The sequence below is a fragment of the Vanessa cardui genome, chromosome 24 (genome assembly GCF_905220365.1).
Source record: "Vanessa cardui chromosome 24, ilVanCard2.1, whole genome shotgun sequence".
NCBI classification, from domain to species: domain Eukaryota; kingdom Metazoa; phylum Arthropoda; class Insecta; order Lepidoptera; family Nymphalidae; genus Vanessa; species Vanessa cardui.
Window position 1 is genome coordinate 3492834 of NC_061146.1, and position 20819 is coordinate 3513652.

Genomic DNA, 20819 nt, shown 5'->3' on the forward strand with positions numbered 1-20819 from the left:
AAAATAAATTTTAATATTTCTTATGAATAAAAAAAAATTTATTAAACATTTTATATACATTTGGAATATACTATAACAAGAGGGTACAATTTTTTTTAAAATGACTAGGTTTTTTTAATTACATACTCAATTTGTTAAAGTATCTGAACTATATACAACTATCATAAATAATACTTCACCTTTCCACAACAGCAGTTTTGAATAAAACCTCACTCAAACAGGCTGTGCATCACGCAGAGCCTCCTTCGTATCACAATAAAAAGGGTCCATAATCTGCGTGTAATCCCCATATTGTAGATACACAATTGCCGTGAAAAGAGCTACTTAGTAAAATTCCCGAATGGGACACTCCCTTTATTGAGAGCTTCACAAATTATCACGCCCTGATCAAAGGAAGTGATTCAAATGCACAATAGGTTTTGTGTTACTGCGTGTCGATTTTGAAGATGTTCGGAGATTGGATTTAGTTTGCAATTCAGTGAATGTCTCAGTAAAATGTTTTATGTATACATTAATGTTCGCTGAATTTTGATACACAAGGGACATCATTTCTTAAGTTTTTTTTTAATACTATTGTCCACTTGGTTTATTACTACTATTACTCATTAATTTATCTCATATAAGTAACTTACAGTTATAAGGAAAACTAATAAAACATAGCATTTCTTAATTTATAATCTTCCGCTATCTTTGATATTTAAATCTTTAGAAAGGAATATAAAAAAAGCTAAAATCAGTTCTAACTATTTAACGAGCAGCATTCCAACTTAGGACACATTTGTTGGGTTAATTAGTGGTTAACACGACGTTCCACAAGGTTTTTAAGTATTCGAAAGGAATGTATTAAAAACGGCTGGTGTTTTGTATGTAATATAATAAATCATTTTTTACGCAATTCCGTTTCGTTACATGTTATAATTTTTTTCAACGTTTTGACAGACAGGATTTAAGATATCGTATGACGCGTTAGATGTTTCACGGAGTTTATTTTTATTTTTCTGCCTCTTGGTCTATGATCTGTTTTGTTGTTATTGACGGTTTAGCGTATAAATTAAAATTTACATGGGCTTATAATAATAACATTAGTAACTAGTGTAGTGATATAATAAGAGTTTTTTAGGACTTTCAAGACGTGTTACAAGTTTTGATTTCATTTCATCTACATTTGGTGCTAAAATAATGAGACCTCTTAAATGTTTTTGGTAATATCAAATAGTTTACATTAGTTAATTTTTTTATTCTTATTCAGCCGTAGTGCCACTCTCTAACCGGCCAGTAACTTTGTTAAATCGTAACAATTTAGTAAATTATAATCCTCTCTAATTTTCTGCACATCTACGGCTGAAGCTTTTCAATATGAGACTCTAATCGATTTTATATCCAATCATGGTCCTTAAATCACTGGGACAAAAATTGACTTATGCTATTAATAAAATATGTTACAAGATAAAACAAATAGACAAAAGGTCTCAAAATGACAACGAACTAATTATAAGATGATGCATTTTTAACTGAGAAATATTAAATAATAGTTGGCCAAGTGCTGATAAAACATTTACAATTAATAATGTTCGAGACATTAGTGTTCACGACGTTTAATAAATATATTGTTTGTAAAAAAAGGAATTAGCAATTAATATTCTAGCAACCGAAAGTTTGACACGTGGACGCCAAATGGCGGTTGCTAGAGGGTCCACGTTTTAGGATTCCGCTTACTTAATCTGCAATTTGAAAAAATACGCAAGGAGTTTAAATGTAAGTTTTTAAAAAAAACAAAAATTGTGTGTGTCGAATAGAATAGATTAAACAGAGGCATCGTGATAAAGGTATAATCATTAGTAGAAAATCATAGAATTTGATAAATAAATAACTATATAAGCAATAGAGAAAAGTGAATTATTAATCGTACATTTATATAAATTGAATTGTTTATAAAAAAAAAAAAACTGATATTTGTTATTTTATTGATGAAATACGTAACTACAGAATTTATTGCAATTTCTTCATTTTACATTGTACAATTTATGTACTGATCTATTGGTTCAAAAATGCGTTTAAATTAAGTTTTAAATTAATTAAGTTTAAAAGTATCTTTACTTAAACTGTTTTAGTTTAAACTCGACACAAAACAAAAAATATCAAAACCTCTGTGATAAATACATGTGAATCGATAACTAGCTCCACTCTTAGTATCATAAGAACGATAACACAAATCTGTTTATATTCAACGTTTAACCTGCAGAACCCTTTGCGTTTGTCCTGCTTACAACGAGCACTTATTATTTTTTCTTTAAGCATGGAGTGTGCCGGCCATTGTGTCCTTGTCAAAGGGCAGAGAGAGTTTATTGTTTACGTTTCATGTGCTTGTATAGGATTAGTCGAAATAATAACTTACATTACGTTTAAAAACCTCTTTTAAACCGATTGTTTATTTAAAATTAAACAAATTTTCTTAATAAAAATAAATTCTTAGAAATTATTTATAAATTAGGGAATCACCCCCACTTCGCGGGAATAAAATGAAAAAAATAATATATACTTTTATGCAAGGGCAGCAAGCACCTTTGAATCATAATTTTACAGAACTGTATTAAGCGAAAAGCTATTACCGGTTCGGAATGTAGATTCTACCGAGAGAAACTGGCCAGAAACTCAGTAATTAGTTAATCAAAAGGAATGTTTTATGATGTTTGTAGTTTTGTCAAACGATTAAGATAATATACAATGATGATAGAGTAACCCCTGTCCTATAGGCGTAAGAAGATATTTTATTATATGATATTTAAATTAATACCGATATTAGATTATCCAGCTTGTAGTGACAACGATAAAACTAATTTACAGTAACATCACAGTTTCACTCGCAGACCGTTAAACTAAAAATGTGTCAAGTAAATCATTGCGCCATATGGATTGTCATTCTTTACTCTAGGACGGCCAACTATCAAAACCTTTGAAGTCTTTTGTTACGACAATTTAAAAACAGTTTTACGACGACTACTGCAAGTAAAAAGACTCAGTGAAAAAGCCGAAACATTAAAAAAAGCTTTCAATTAAAAAGATAGTGACAATGCTGCCAACATTAACAGCGATTCCGCTCCGGAGTGTTCTTTTGATATACGATAGTGTTGTTTGTAGGCAACTCTTGAAGTGGCGGCAAAAAGCAAAGTGACACTTGAAAAAAGGCGCGAACTAATATAAACAGGGGTTCTTTTTTCTAGACAAAGGCTATGTGTTCGACTTCCCGACCGTCTGATGAATATTATAAATACGCATTGTGTTATTTATTATACGTAATGACAGGCCGAGGAACAGTTTGTTTCCTCTTGAATTAAACGTTTTCAATAACATTAGAAACTGAATTTTATATCAGCTTCGTCGCTTCTTAATGTCTATATAGTCAAATGAATTATAAATATCTATAAATTATGCTCATAATTCGTATTCGACATAAGCATTTTGAGAGCAATAAAACAGCTGGTATAAAACAAAAAGTTGTCATATCGAGCCATTAGTATACATTTCCATTGATTATATTAATTTGATTACGTAGTATATTTCACATATTTTAATTATAGGTGTGGCATTATTAAAAATGATTTATTAGGTATTGTTATTTATGTCTGAGAATTCTATGACACTAAATAAAAAAAAAACGAAGTAAATGGCTATAAAGATAAGAGGTTTCATCTAATTTAAAAAGTTGTTATTTTAATATGGAACAAGTGTGTGACCCGTGACGTCACACTCCAGCTGTCAAGTGTGACAGGAGGGAGTTGATTAAATGGCGCGAGCGCGTTCATAGGCGTTGATAACAAGCTAAATTAATCGAAACACGTGTAAACATTTTGTTAGATAAATCCACTGAGTACATTATATGAGATATGAGGGGTCTGTTCAGGCATCTGCTATTTGATTTTGGTGATTACATTTTATGGTTTATAATTTAAAATACACAGCGCGTGATTTAATACCAGAAATCGTATCTTAATTGGTACAATCAGTTTTGTACCGATCCCGAAACATACCTAATTGAGATTTTAAATAGAGAAATTTATTTTTTGTAGCCAACGCTGTATATGTCATAACTTTTTTACAGTCACGTTAAAGTTGTTTGTTTACTTACCGCTTACCGAAATTAAGACATTTTAGACAAGCGACTGTTTATAAAAGACGCGTCTTCGTAAACAACTCCGGTTAATGGTTTTTTATTCCGATATCGCGTTAAGCCGAAAGCGCTTTATTATTATTGTTTTTTGCTTTAATAATGTTTTTTTTTTGTTCAAAGGTTGTCAGGGGAAGTCAATACGAGTCCATGCGAATCAGAATCGACTTCTGACTCTCCGCCATCATTGCTGCAGGATGCAACGTTACCAGCGCTTCTAGTGTCAGGAGCTACTACACTATTTCAAAACACGACATCATCTGCTAACAACCCCTTAAGTTTGAACTCAGTGGACGGTTTAAACTTACCGAATAGTACGGAAGTAGAGAGTTGCAATTTAGCGAACGGATGCGCAACGAGCTCCTCGCTGGCCGGCCTGGCTCTGCCTTTGACGTCGACTGGCGGATTGTGTTCAACGACATCGTCGTCAGCTGTCGCCTGGTTGATGAATGAGGATAGCACGGGTAAATATTAATTACAATTCTTACATATGATGATGATGTGATGGCAGCTCTTGTATTATCATAAAGTATAAGGTAGTAAGTGAAATCTCTTTGGCCTCAAAATCATAATCCAATGTCATGATAATAATAATACATTACAAACAAAGAGAATTCAAGCATCCGTTCTGTGTCCTATATGTTTTCTATGGAACGGGAATTTAGTTAAATTTTTCTGAAGCGCTAATAAGAATTTATTTATTGTTAGAAAATCTCACATTCTGCATTTTTATAAACTGGCCATAAAATAAAAAGGCATACATAACCCTTCATAGTCATGACCAGTTACTTAATAGTTCGAAAAAAAACTTTTCAAATATTTTTCAACAATAATGACAACTTTTTCCATAAATAGCTGTACTGTTCAAAGCACTTTATTATATTAAATGTGTTATTAGGGGGTGGTGTCAAGAGCGAGGTGCGCAGCCCCGGGCTGTGCGAAGCAGACGTGGCGTTGTACGGCGAATCGCTTCCGTACGACCAATCCACGCTGCCTTACCAGTATTATAATAGGTAAGTTACATAGTATTCCTTCTATACAATACCATGGAATAAATATAACTGGATACAACAACACAAAACATTTTTAAAAGACTACATTTTTTCAATCTCCATGACAATATCGTCGGTATAGCATTGCGTTCAAAATTATTAGAATTAGAAATCAAATCAAAATCGTCTTTAATTAAGTCGCGGAAAACTATTTTAATCGAATAAGATTTTTTTCCCATTTGAAATCCCGAGGCTGTGAATCCCAATTTTCAAAATGTTATTCTGTAACTAAATATTTTTCAAAATTGGGATTATATACTAGAGATGACCATTGACAACATGCAATACAATAGTTATAAAAATGCACTTGTTTAAAATATATTGCCATTAAAAAAAAAACAAATCAAATTCCAAAATATTCGATAAAAGACAAGTCTTATAGGAAGCTATTTGATTCGTTTATCCAATAAGACATTAATGTACGTTAGAGGATTTGCGAGAAGCCTCAAAAAGGAAATACACTAAAACTTTATGAGACTTAATTGTATTAATGTGCTAATTAAACTGGGTTGTGCTATTAGTGGGCGTAGTTCGTTGCTACTGTATCTTGACATTCTTACCTAAAATTGTGGTGTAGGTATTATGAAAGAAGGTCAATGAATTAAATTCATGATATTATGAAAAACAGTCTCTCACTCTCTATGTGTGTCTATTTAAAGCATTAAACTCAAAAATACTTAACGGCATTTACCAGTGGACCAAGTAATTTATTTGGAAGGTTTAGGTGAATAATTAATTAATAATTAAACCAATAGACTTATATGTATTATGAAATAAACGTTTTATGTAGATCCTTATTCTTTTTGAAGTTCATGATAAAACGTGATTTCGTTTTATCATGAACTTCATTCATTCATTCAAAACATTCATTTCGTTAAAAACATAATTATGGAAGTTGTAATGACGTAATTACTTCGTATTTGTAATAAAAACTATTTAAAATGTATTGTTTTTATAGTATGCAGCAGTATGGAGGCGGCGGATCGTCATACGTCGGTTCCACATTGTACAATCAGCCGTATGCGGCCTACCCGCCACCGCACAACACTAATAATAGGTAACTTTGACAATTAAACGACATCTAATAGCTTTTCTAAATTATTTTCTCTACTAGTGAATATATAACATATTTGTTTTTTAAAAAAAAATCAAATTTCATAGAAATTCTGCCACATGTGTATTCCACCAACCCGCATTGGAACAGCGTGGTGGAATATGTTTCAAACCTTCTCCTAAAAGGGAGAGGACGCCTTTAGCCCAGCAGTGGGAATATACAGGCAGTTGTTGTTGTTGTTGTTTTTAAAAGAGTGAAGCTTAAATGTAATGTAAATGTAACTATTCAAACTCATTTAGATCATCGTGTAAGGCTACGCCGACGTATTTGAGCTATGGTGTTGGCAGCGTCGGCTCGGTACCCGGTAACTTCGCAACTCAACCCTCACCGTACTACCCATCTTACAACGGCGGTCTAACGCAGTCATTTACGAATACACAACAGGTAAAATCTTAATCCTAATGTAAAATCTTACCATGAAGTTATTTTTAAAATTGTTTTATATATAATTACAATAAAATGGCATTGTTTTTTTTTACTTTTCATCAAAATCGGTTCAGTAGTTTATCAGCCCGTAAACGCTTGCGTATTAATTAGCATAATACTTAACAATTTCTAATTAATATTTCCGGTAAAACAAAAACACATCAGTGCCGCCATCTAGTGACAATGTTTCAAAACTTTAACGAAAAAGACGAATGAAATATAATACGTATTTTCCAGCCATTAAAAAAATACATAATTTTTTAAGACTTTTAAAATTCGACCTTATGAAATCATCATTATACATTAATATCATTATGTACAGGATTACAGCAGTTACGCAACAGGTTACGCCGATCACAGCGTCGCCCAATATGGCGGTTACTACGCCACCCCAAGCTACTCACCCTATGTTAGTTCCCCTAGCAGCAGTGGCAGTGCTGGCCATACTTCATATCATCTCGGAGGAACTTTATCTGGTAATTTTAATATAGTTTATTTATTTATTGAAAGAATTTTAATAGTTATATTATTTTGAACACATCCATAACTAAAATATATTTGTCATCTAAAACAAACTACCTACCTGACATTTTCTAAAATAACACTTATTGTAAGGGAAGAAAATACATTTTAGGTTATCATAACAGGTGAATCTGAATAATATTGGTAAACGAGAACAGACTAACTTACTCATCGCTGTCAAATTGGAATTTAGAATTAGAAATAAAGTTGACGTTTAGTTTTGTGAGTTTGTTTTCGTTCGTGCGCTACTTGTATTGTTATTTACTACGATATTATTTTATTGTGAACATTTTCAATGACATGATTTAGATGATACTATTCTCTTATTACAGTTCCTATATACATTTATTTGAAAATACATTTATTCAATTGAGTATTTTTCAATAAACTAGTACCCAACTATGGTTAAGGAAAATTTACCAAATAAGCGTAGAAAGACAGAGGATAGTCAAACTGAATTAAAAGAGAATCATGATGATAATTCTGACTATTGGCCTGATTCTGACAGTGATCACGGTAATGAACTACTGAAATAAAATTATTTTATTCTTCAAAACATAACCTTTGCGTAAAGTTTCATAAAGCTATTTTAATACAGAAAATAATGATCTATTGTAGTTATAAGGTATCTTATAATTAATTTAGAGGCAATGTGTTAAATTATGAACGTATCTATGAACATTTCCACTTAAGGAGTATAATATTTGATTAATCATTGCCCTTTGTGGGGAACATAAAAAGCGAGCTTAATTATATTCCTTACAATATGTCTATCTTTTTTAGAATAAAACATAACTAACATTAATAGTATATTAATAGCAAAATCACATTTGACAACTGTGATAAATCATATATGGAATATATACATAATATGTGTACTAAAAGGACATGAAAAATGCAGCAGTTTCTTTAAAGATTTATTTATTTATTATTAAACACACATAATTAATGATATTCAGTTAGAGCTAATATCTTATCATACTATGTTTACTACTACTACTAATATATGTGCACAGTGTAAGTAGATACTAAAAAATATATTGTAATAATAATGAACAGTAGTGATTTTATTTATAAAGTATTCTTGTAATAGACTTCGGACAAGAAGAGTATGTTTTAAATCAAGTTACAAATTACAGGGACATAAAATTTTAATAAACTTTGTTATTTATGCCAACGAATTATGTAAAATGTCATCAATTCAGGTCCTGAAATATTGTGTTGTACAATTTTTCCTAAAACGTAACACTTGAACACATTAATATTGTGTGAAATATTAAATACTCTTATAAGCTACGAGTTCTGATATTCATAATCATATTTATGGTTTTTTACAGAATAAAACACATAAGTTATGTTTGTATACATATGTATAAGTATTTTAAAATTTATAAATAGATAGGTTTGGTTATGTTATTTAGCCACATAATTTATATTCACTATTTAAAGAATAGGGGTTGTGAATTATACTTGCATCTATTATCATTTACATTACGTAAATAAGATAAAATCTATCTATTTTATAGAATCTCAAATAACTTGTTATAGAATCTCCATCATCAATGCTGCCAACTCTTAATGATACTCCGCTGTCTCCGATTAAGAATGAAGTGCATCCAGCCAGTCGAAGATGCAGAGAAAACTCAGGGTTAGCTATTTTTAAAATACTACACTGCAGTTTAGTCTTTTTGTATGCATACAGCTAAATACTTTACAATAGCAATTTTGTTAATAATTAATAATTATTTTAATAAATCTAAAATCTAATCTAAAAAATCATATTTAACATATATTATTTTTTTCTTATCCTATATTCTAAATTAGTAATTAAAACAAAATGTGATCAGATGTAGTTGCCTAATCAGGTCACTATGTAAGTTATTATTGTTTGCTTTGTCAATGTTTGTAAAATGTTAATATCTCCTATAGTATAAATATTGTAAACATTTTTAAAAGATTTGTGTATTGTTAACAGTGAAAGCACAGCAAGCAGATCACGGGGTCGAGGTCGTCGTAACACATCATCTTCACCAGCACAACACGTCCCCGAACCTACGACAGAAAGAGTTTTTATATGGGATTTGGATGAAACAATTATAATTTTCCACTCACTTCTCACGGGCACATATGCAACTAAGTACAATAAGGTAAGTAGTTTCATTAGTTATGGAGATTTTTGTATGAATTAAAGAATTATTAAAACAAGCCAAAATTTCAAATCCAAATAGATGCATTTTTATTGCTTTTTATAAATTATATTTGTATATTTTTTTAAGTATACATTTATTTGTTTTTAATAATATAAACATTATTAAATATTTATTATCTCTTTGCAGGATACACAGCAGATAGTGCAATTAGGCTTCAGAATGGAAGAGATGATATTCAGCTTAGCTGACACACATTTCTTCTTTAATGATGTTGAGGTACTTTTAATTCATTTTTTTGTCAACATTAACTGGTATTATAACGATACTCATATGTTTTTTTAAATTTAGAAGTTTTCTTGAAGTCTTCCTTGAAAAAGTAGTTTAGAGAGTGACGTATAAAAATATCTATTCTTAAAAAAATCTAAAAAACCCGATACCTCAAAAATGGTTCACTTTTGCAGTATGCATATGGGGGTTAAAATTATTGCAAATAGTCACCCCCTATCACCTCTTAACGGGAATATGTCGAATTACCAAATAACCCTGTATATTATATATACACTTATGTTAATTAGTCAGTCTATGTAATAAATAGATATTATGTTACAGGATTGTGACCAGGAGCACATAGATGCAGTGGCGGCTGATGACAATGGTCAAGACCTATCCGCGTACAACTTCGCCTCAGATGGATTTCACGCGAGCGCCGCACCTAATACCGGCTTATGCGCTCCTGGTGTTCGCGGCGGCGTCGATTGGATGAGAAAGCTGGCTTTCCGATACCGAAAGATTAAGGATACCTACAACAACTACAGAAATAGGTGCGTAATTAATTTACAGTCAGAATTGGTTTAAGAAATAAGTCATTATTAATTTACATACAATTTAAACATTAATTATGTTGGGTGACAGTTCAAATTATTTCCACATAAACTAAATACATCAACTATTAATTTAATAATTCGATTGATTATTTATTATTATATTATATACACAGCTATTTAGTTAGTTAGTTAGTTACTAATAAATAAATAATAATGTTTCACAAATTTCCTGTTTTAGTACCTGTTACCGGTGATTTTATGACAAATATAAAAAAAAAATTTAATTCCTTATTTAAACTACAAGTAGACAAACTTCTAAAAGTTGAAAACAATGTACATTAAACTGATTTAAAAATTACTAGCATTCATATATTTCAAATGTTTGTCGAACGAAAATTCCTAGGTTGATTTACTTATCAATATAAAAACTTTTTAGTTTTAGGGTTACATGTTATTTGGGTGTATTACTTTAATAAAAACAATGAAATCTATTATTTCAGTGTGGGTGGTTTATTAGGTCCAGCGAAGAGAGAACAATGGTTACAGTTAAGAGCAGAGTTGGAACAAGCAACGGACAACTGGCTCACACTTGCTTGCAAGTGCCTCAATATGATTAACTCAAGGTATAATATATGCAAATATAATCTCTTAAAATATATAGAATATAATTGAATAACTGTACTTGAAATATTCGAGGTAAATCCAATTGCAGTAAAATTATAGATAGATAATCACAAGATATACATATTCCATGGAATGTTCTAATAGCCCAGCTATATTTTCTAAAGTTTTATTAGAAGATTTACGGAGTATGTTACTTTCTTTTGTGGTCGAATCGGATGAAAGTTTGTGAGGCGGAGAAGAGTTTCAGCGTAGCCTCCGTATAAAATTCAGCCTAAAGTTCACAGATATTTGGTTAAATGCTATCACATAATAGAATTCGACGTATAATAACATTGTTTTTAATTATTGCAGAGAAAACTGCGTGAATGTACTAGTAACGACGACACAACTAGTTCCAGCGCTTGCCAAAGTTCTTTTATTTGGTCTTGGAGGCGTATTCCCTATTGAAAATATATATTCCGCAACTAAGACAGGTAATTTTCATCACTTACTCTCAGTTCATTATATAGATGAAATGAAAATATATGATTTGGTGCAACTACAGGCTTAAGCGACACATCTTAGTTCCCAAGCTTAATGGCGTAAGGAATGGTTAATATTTTTACATCACCAATATCTATGGGCGGTGGCGACCACATACCATTAGGTCTCCCGATTATCTAATAAAAATGATATAAATATATATATATTAACAGCCACCATATCATTTATACTTATTTTAAATGACTGAATATAAAATATATTTGATATGTATATATTTTTAATAAAATAACTTAATTTTTAGGAAAAGAAACATGCTTTGAAAAAATCAAACAACGGTTTGGGGAGAGGTGCACATACGTTGTCATTGGAGACGGTCAAGATGAAGAAGCGGCGGCGAAAGCTAAGAATTACCCCTTCTGGAGGATATCCGGTCATTCGGACATCGCTGCTCTATACAACGCGCTCGACATGGGCTTCTTATGATTTGCTGTTGTCCTGGTACTCGTTTTGCGTTATGACTACGAAATAGATAAAGTTTTTTGTTCTGTGAATGCAATTTAACAAATTGAAGATGACACATTGCCAGGATCCAAGCTTCTTACACCTCACTGCTGTCCTGGTACTAGTGTTGTAGATATTCGGTATTTATCTTCATATTCCTATTTTAATTTACAATCTGATTTGAGTTTCTTACCCCTTTTTATTTTATTTCGACCCTTTAGCTAAAAATTCACATATAAATAAAATAGATTTAATTCATACATAATTAACATTCAAACTATTTTTTTATAGTTTTAAATTGAGAACACTGATTATAATTTTCCTTATAATTGAGTGGCTATGAAACATATTGCAATTAGTTGCTCCTTAAATCTTCTGAATACATAGTATTTTTATTTCCATTTAAAAAAAAAACTAATCTTTAAAAGACAACATTAAATCATCGCATTTAGCAATTATTATCAAAACCGTACAACTATATTTATATACAAAATCATATCAATATTTGTTTAGACATAATGGCTCACATGTAAGTACATTTCTGTATTAAATGTAAATCGAGAGCCCTATTCAGTAAATCTTTTTAAACAGTAAAATAAATATTTTAGTTTTAAAGCTCAAAGTCAGCTCAAAACTTGCGAGAAAATTTTTTTTAGATTTCTTTTGTAAATATTTATTCAATTGTATGTAGAAAAAACATTAAATTAGATTTATTCTAATTCCATTCCTACTACGTAAGTTTTTATATATACTATACAATGTACAGATAATTAATATTTTTAGTAAAAACTTTTTAGAGGAATGTTTATTATATCAAGATAACATTTTGGGGCATTTTTTATTTTTCCATATTGTTACGTTGTATCGTTAATTAATTGATTTAATCAATTGTTTACATTTACGGTAATTATAATTTTCTGTATCAAATAACTTTATAATTGAATATTAGTGATAATTTATTATCACTAATATAAACTTTATTTAAGTCCCGTTTATATCATGCGATATGAAAACGAATATATTTCTTTTGTAAAGCAACTGTATAGTCGTGTTATGACAATATAGCTACGAAATATGATAAAATAAATGCAATTACAACTACACGTGGTACCCGTGACAGAAGTGAAACTTTTTTTGCGTCAGTTTAACTAAAACGTATAAATTATACATAAATTTGACCTTGTAATTTGACATTCATACTGACTAAAGAAGTTTCATTTCATAATCGTTCCTTTTATAATATAGCACGAGATATTTTGTAAACGTTAAAATTAACGAAATCCTACAACGAAAAATAATAAATAACGATAGTGTACAACAGAATGTAACGTTATTTTAATCCTAAAGTATGGTTTTGTTGCTATACATTTTATATTTATAATTAGCCATTACTGCCAAATAGCTATCAATATACTGCAATATTTTTAGATGATTTTATTTTATTGCTCTAAATCTTAAATAATAGTGCTTTTTGATACTTTCTTTATGCAGTTATAGTTTTTATGTACAAGTTATAACGAAACAATATAGCCGTTACGTGAATGAGTTATTTCATTGCCAAAAATAATGTTCGAGTGACGTGTACAAAATATAATTTCTCACAACGAAATTTCAATGGCTTAAATCGTTAGATGTAAACGCACTCTGATCGCGCCGCACATGTTTTTTTCAATTCAACGAACATGTTTTTTACATGTACATGTAGACATGTAGATTTAACTGTGTCTTGAAGACGAGTGTTTTATGGAAATTAGCAATACATTATATATAAAAATTAATTAATTGGAAATTGTAAATACAGAGTAATGTTTTAGATGTACACGATAATAGCTTATACGCTAGTGATATGAAATTTAATTCGAAAGTTACGATTAATCGAAGTGTAAATAAAATATATTATTTGATGATTATTTTTGTTTTACTTATTTTGCCAAAGACAAAATAGTTCTGCACCTTTTTTTTGTATATTTGAGATCATTATCTCCGATAATTACTCTTTGATGTTATCTATGAAAAATTAGAATTATCGTAGAAAAAATTGGTCGAAATTTAAAAAGGTCCATGTTTTTACAATAGTTAAATTTTGACCATTCGGCGAATACTTGAACATTTTTTTTTAATTTTGACCACCAACCAGCGACAATCATCTAGTTTGCACCCAGAAGCCCCATGAATTATGTCAACTGATTTTTTATTTCGCATGGTGAAGACTTTTAAATGCCCAGACAATATGTGGCCATATTTGTAAAAAGTTTATAAAGTGTACCATACAGATTATAATCAGTATACCTATGTAACCTATGCATGTATAATTAACTAGGCACCGATCCCTAACTTCACGTTGTTAACGTTGCTAAGCAACGAAAAAACAAAACAAATGTATTTAAACGTCTTATATTGACATGAATAAGTTGATCATAAACTTAAAATTTTTGAAAATTGACTTAATAATACCATACTCGTAAAAATGAAAGCCATTGACACTATTCTCTTCGACATATCAAAAAATGAACTTTTCAAAATTAATGAGAACTATAAGATGCTTCATCGGAAATTAAAAACTGCGTGGAAGGTCATGATGTGAGTTTATTTATCTATACATTTAATATAATTAGCCTCAAATATGATAACATTTGGTGTAAAGCAAGCTTGAATGTCATAGAAGGGCTTACTTCTTACTGAAGTCTTACTAGACAAACGCTAACACGAGGGTAAATCCAAGGCATATACGTTGGTAGTTGGTACTATTCATACCCAGATGTACGATTTTTCTGAAGTGTGGTTTTGATGACCTATCACTAGGATGTATTCAAAATTCAACTAGGATAGGATAGCATGCAGGATTATAGGCCCTATATGAAGCTGAAATATATGAAAGTCGTGTCTACTAAAATATTGCCCGAGATAGATATACTCTGGCTTACTTACTTACTTGTAATGGTTTTCTCTGTTCTTCAGAAAAGGCTTGAGTTAATTACATTCGCGTCGCTCAAATGCATGTTTGAAGATATATGTGTTAGAATTTTATCTGAGAGATGCAGGTTTTGTTTCGATGTTACCGTCACTCTACCGTCGTGTAGAGTGCTTGTCTGGACTATGATTCGGCTAAGGTCCACTGAAACTGTAAATATAATACAACAACAATAACAGCCTGTAAATTCCCACTGCTGGGCTAAAGGCCTCCTGTCCCTTTGAGGAGGTTTGGAACATATTCCACTACGCTGTTCCAATGCGGGTTGGTGGAATTCACATGTGGCAGAATTTTTATGAAATTTGTCACATGCAGGTTTCCTCACGATGTTTTCCTTCACCGCTGAGCACGTGATGAATTATAAAGACAAATTAAGCACATGAATCAGCGGTGCTTGCCTGGGTTTGAACCCAGTTTGGGTTTGAATATAATACGACAATATTTATATGTTTATGTAACTTTCGTTTAATTCTAATATCTTAGTTAGTGCACGACCCTGAACTACTGTAAATATTTTAATAAAACTGTTTTTCTTATTTAAGAATGAGCTAAATAAAGTAACTTAAGAGTTATTTTAATATTTTAGCAATCGTGAAGAATTGTCTCCTAACATACTTCAAGATGTTAAAGTATTGGTTATACCAGGGCCGCAGAACGCGTTCACAGACGATGAGTTAGCTGCTCTAAAAACGATGGTGGAGCGAGGGGATTCGGTGCTGGTGATGATGACGGATGGTGGGGAGGAAAGGATGAACACCAACATAAACTTTTTCCTCGAGGAGTACGGAATTGTTGTTAATAACGGTATATATATTAAGCTTATATTGTTTTTGCATTTTTAAAAAAACTTTTTAAATAACTTTATTTTTGCCTCGTTGGCCCAGCAATAGGAATAAGTCCGTAAGCCATACCACTGACATTGATAAAGATTTACAGACTATTGTACTAGACACTAGTCTAGTGGTCTTATTACGGTTATAGAATAGCAACTGTTGCTATTCAATATTTGTGCGGATTATTAATATCAAATAATATAAAATGAAAAACAATACAGTTGTTATGATCTTTCAGATTGTGTAATTCGAGCTCAATATCACAAATTTTATCATCCGAAAGAATGTCACATATCGAACGGAATTCTAAACAGAGCTGTTCAAAAATATATCATGAAGATGCCCAATTACATCAGCGAATCAGACGATTTCTTGTGAGTAACATTATTTGATCGTACAAGCGACCTATTTTGCGTGGACATCGAAATGTTAAAATTTTACATTATTATAATATAATCTAGGGTACATCTATCAAATTGGGTACCCTCTCATTAAATACGGTATTATTATTTTTTTATAATTGCATAATTTAGGGTACAATCGTCGACTCGCGTGCGAAATCCTTTTTATTTAGCACTTTTCTTGCGAAATACTACTACCTACTGATTTTTGTATCAATACCTTCTTCCCAAAAAAAGGAGAAGGATGATTGAACTGCAGGTAAATAATTTTTTAGCACAAGCTAATGGTAAAATGCTGACACCAATCTTGAGAATAATGGCTTACTGACCCTTCACACTCCGGTTTGCACTACAAACTCAAAACAGCAACACAAAATATTGTCGTTTGGCAGTAGACTACATAAACACTGGATGGTATTTTTCCAGACGAAATTACATAAGACTCGAGTAAATTTGTGTACTTTTACTGCTATTGTTTCTTTACTACTTTTATTATACTTCAGAGAAGATCCACCCACACCTAACTTTGTGTATCCGTACGGAGCAACCCTGACAGTAAAGAAGCCAGCGGCAGCCATCTTATCAAGCAGCGACGTATGTTATCCTATGAAGAGGCCAGTCGCTGCAATGTATGTTTCAGAAAAGAGTGCAGGTAGTTCATAAATTAAATTCTTATGATGATAATGTATGATTGTCTATTTGGGGTGTTTGCTGCATTTACAAATATTCTAAATATTTATTTGGTGTATTACATATCACATTTCAAGCCCATCTTAGTGAACTACGAATATCGTTAGCTCCCAAGGTTGGTGGTTAAGTTGATAGATTTCAAATAATAATAATCGGCCCGCCAATAGGTGCCTATAGGAAATTTTTATTTTTATTAATATTGCACTTAACGTAAATAACTTGATAATTTTGTAAATGTTGTAACATCGATTTTTTTCTACTTGAATCGACCGATATCGTAATCGACATTCTTTATGATGCCTAATAATCAACTCAATTGTTTAACAGGCAAACTCTTCGTTATTGGCTCTGGACATTTTTTCGCCGATCAGTATTTAGAGAGCGAATGTAACGACCTCATCAGAGAACTAATCTTCAACAATCTTGGCGGTGTCGCCGATTTATACTTAAATCCTGTGGACGTGGAAGATCCTGATGTAATTATCTTCTCTGTCAGGTTTTTTTTCTTACAAAAGACAGAATATTAGTGCCATTATTTGCTTTCTATGACCTTAATTTTTTTTAACTCTCCAGATATTATATACAATATCCAAATCTGCTTAAAATAGGATACAGAAAGATATAGGAATAAAAAAATGTATGTACAATTTTTAGGCAAATAACTTCAAGAATTTATCCAAATTCTTCTAAATTTCAGATAAATGAGTATCGTACATTAGGCGACACGCTTTGGTTGAGCTCTATACCACTCCCAGAGCCAGCGAGCGCCCCGCCTCCTCGATTGGCGCCCTTACATCCACATGCGCTCTTCACTTGGAGATTGTTTTCGTTAAATCTATCACATCGTGAGTATTTAAGCAATGTCTTCCTTGCGTTTCACTAGACACAGTTTTTAAATAAACAGCAATGGTATAATTACCTCGAAACAATATTTAAAAAAAGAAACATCCTTTTTGTATTACCTTCAGTATTTAGACCATTAGGTACAATATAATACAATACCTTGGTATGCTAGGTATTAAGTGTTTTACAAATCAAACTTCTATCTTTTCTAAAGGAAAGGAAGAAAAGATAGAAGTAAGATTTGTAAAACACTGCTCCTAAACTTTCGAGAAATCATTTTCCTCAAATTTTTTTGCAATAAATATGAAAGGAAAAAGGATCACAGAGAGACAATAGTTCAACTAATTACATATTGTAAGAAATTGAAATTTTATTTTCTTTACTAGTAAATGGTTTATTTATTTGAAAATGACAGTGACTACATACATACTATGTTGCAACGGTGTGCCGAGCAAATATGAAAAATAGGCTTGGCAATTCTAATATAACTCATGTTTTACCTATTTTCAGTTCCTGAAGTACTAGGGCTGTATGAAGAGTTAGGAATCAAACATGAACCTCTAAGATTAATAGCTCCTCAGTTTGAAACACCATTCCCACCATTGCAATTAGCTGTAAGTTAAATCTATCAAATTTATAATCAATTACAGTCTTAAGCATTGTACAAGACATTAATAATATTTAATACCAATTACCTACTACAAAAGTTTTTCAGTAATAAATTCGAAAAAAGTACGTAAATAAATAATTACTCATGTTATAATACAAATATTCACCTTCGCCCATGCATATCGGCGGCGTAAGAAAGATTAACCATTGCTTAGACCGCCAATGCCAATTACTTCGAAAACTAAGGTGTTATTTCGCCTGTGCCTGTAATTACATCGAATAACGCAACCTCCAAACCGAACAGAACAATAGATATCTTATATTTTTTAGTTCATAATCCCTGTAGTTATACTGGCTCACTCATACTTCCTACTACTATTAAGTACTATCGCCAAAAAAGACTCATACCAAGATTTACCGTGAGTAAAAAGTTACATATTATAGTAAGAATTTTTGTCAAAGGTATTTTCACCAACGTTCAGAGAACCCCCGCCTCCTCCTTTGGAACTCTTCGATCTTGACGAAGCATTTAGCTCGGAACGATCACAGCTCGCCAGACTTGCAAATAAATGCTTGCAGCCACTTAATGTGAGGATGGGTCAAGGTAGGAGGACGTTTCATTCTAACGCATTGCTTATCGTAAGCGTTATGTAATTTTGCTGTTCTGAAGTAAGCAGAAATTCGTATGCTCATGTAATGGAAATTAACCTACGCATTGTAAGTATTGACGTTGCGTCTCCGATTCTGTGATTTCTTTACTTGTATCGCTCACTCATCACAGTAAACGGTTGATGTCAAAAATCTTGAAGTCAAAAGGGTAATACTGACGTTCAAACTCAGTCTGACGTTAAATAAATATGCTTAAAATATTTAATTATGACACACCAAATATCATAATGAGAGTTGTCACCAAAGGACAATTAATTAATTAGTTGCTGTTGGTATTACATTAAAACTTTAACAAACTTTTTGAATGTTATGTTTTTAGATAAAATACGATTATTATACCTATAAAATATTATGAGTAATATCATTATGTAAAGTTCATTATGATTTGTATGGAATACATTTACTTTGAATTTAGCCGCGGACGACAGATTCAAGTGTTCTAGCATCTACCGGTTCGTTAAGCTTTGTTTTTATTTCCATCAAAGGTGATGGTCGTCAACTGGACAATGAATTGGAATATTTCGTCCGTGAATGTGGTCGCGCTGTTCGACTCTCGCGAGCGATATCATCAGATGACGCACCGGCTGGGAAGCAGATCTTGCACCAACTTGCCGTACAACTCGCGACGTTCAAGAAAATCGCTCCAAGAGACTGAAACAACCGTCTATAAATGTTTTTCTGCTGGACTAAGGGCACTTTTACATTAAGCCAATATTTTTTTTTTTTTTTTATTACAACGTTGAAGTTACACTAGTGTTTTATTGATGGCAGATGTGTACTTAATAGCAACGTAAATATAATATAGGTGATATTCGCTTGTACAGTCAGAGTAAGAAAACATTCGTCAGTTTTCAAATTCATTCCTTTATGAAGTTTTAAACTCTAACCTTTTGAATCTAAACATCAAATCATTACGACGCAATATTCATTCGCAATTGGTAAAGCAGATTATCGCTCATACTGAGCACAAGAAAGTAGATGGCGAACCTTTTCTTACCTTCTATACATGTAAAGTAAAGTAAAGTAATAGCCTGTAAATTTCCCACTGCTGGGCTAATGGCCTCCTCTCCCATTAAGGAGAGGACTTGGAACATATTCCACCACGCTGTTCCAATGCGGGTTGGTGGAATGCACATGTGGCACAATTTCAATGAAATTAGACACATGCAGGTTTCCTTACGATGTTTTCCTTCACCGCCGAGCACGAGATGAATTATAAACACAAATTAAGTACATATATATATAGGGTAGACCGAGGCGAATCGGATCACAGGGCGAATCGGATCAAAATAAGTTTTTTTTTGATAATTCAAATATAGCATTCACATAGAAAGCACTCAACCGGCGTTTTTCGTCCCTCCTCTCACCCTGCACCTCTCGGCATAGGCAGTATTTCGATCCCGCTTGTGGATCAATGTCGAAGCCTCTCGTTAGTGACTCGGTCGTTTGTGTGTGTCGCAAATTTGGCCCTCATCTAAGGTACGTACTTACGAATTATTTGTGTTATATTACAGATATGTGTTAAAACTCAACTACATTGGTTTATATTATTAAGCAGGGTGTCTATATTATAGAACCAATTTTCTTTTAAGTGTAATCTTAGAGGTTAACGACTAAAATATTTATTTCAAAAGTCTTAAGTATGGGGCTAATCGGATCTTATCATCGGGGGCGAATTGAATAACACTTTAATCATGTTTAAGGTATTATTGATTAATTTTTTATTCATTGTAGATGCTTCGCATGTTCAAAAGAAAGTTTCAAAACTCTGCCACTGCTGGGAATGCTACAAAAGGCTTCGAAAAAACTGGAATATTTCCATTAAACGCCAATGCAATGTCTGACTACAAGTTCATCGGCGATCTAGAGTCAGACATTTTAGAGTCCCCAGTTCAGTCCCCAGGTTCCCAACAAGTGAAAACCACAAATAGTAGCTGTAACA

At 31.9% G+C, this 20819-nt stretch overlaps 2 protein-coding genes across 4 annotated transcripts in view; both read left to right on the plus strand.

Moving 5' to 3' along the window:
- Positions 1–13771, plus strand: part of LOC124540091 (eyes absent homolog 2) — a 38777-nt gene extending 25006 nt beyond the window's left edge. For all 3 annotated transcript variants that reach the window (XM_047117508.1, XM_047117511.1, XM_047117509.1), the window contains 12 exons: positions 4289–4629; positions 5064–5178; positions 6176–6274; positions 6571–6715; positions 7080–7233; positions 8828–8927; positions 9255–9426; positions 9616–9705; positions 10039–10250; positions 10754–10876; positions 11229–11350; positions 11662–13771. In XM_047117508.1, coding sequence (XP_046973464.1) covers positions 4289–4629; positions 5064–5178; positions 6176–6274; positions 6571–6715; positions 7080–7233; positions 8828–8927; positions 9255–9426; positions 9616–9705; positions 10039–10250; positions 10754–10876; positions 11229–11350; positions 11662–11843 — 1855 coding nt within the window. In that variant the 3' untranslated portion in view covers positions 11844–13771. The remainder of the gene's footprint in view (positions 1–4288; positions 4630–5063; positions 5179–6175; positions 6275–6570; positions 6716–7079; positions 7234–8827; positions 8928–9254; positions 9427–9615; positions 9706–10038; positions 10251–10753; positions 10877–11228; positions 11351–11661) is intronic.
- A 557-nt stretch (positions 13772–14328) lies between these two features.
- LOC124540115 (intraflagellar transport protein 52 homolog) lies at positions 14329–19594 on the plus strand. Its single transcript, XM_047117545.1, has 9 exons — positions 14329–14441; positions 15419–15636; positions 15904–16039; positions 16570–16718; positions 17084–17232; positions 17454–17601; positions 18110–18213; positions 18671–18812; positions 19363–19594. Exons 1-9 carry the CDS (start codon positions 14329–14331, stop codon positions 19530–19532), a joined length of 1329 nt encoding a protein of 442 aa, XP_046973501.1. The 3' UTR covers positions 19533–19594.
- The last annotated feature ends 1225 nt before the right edge of the window (positions 19595–20819 follow it).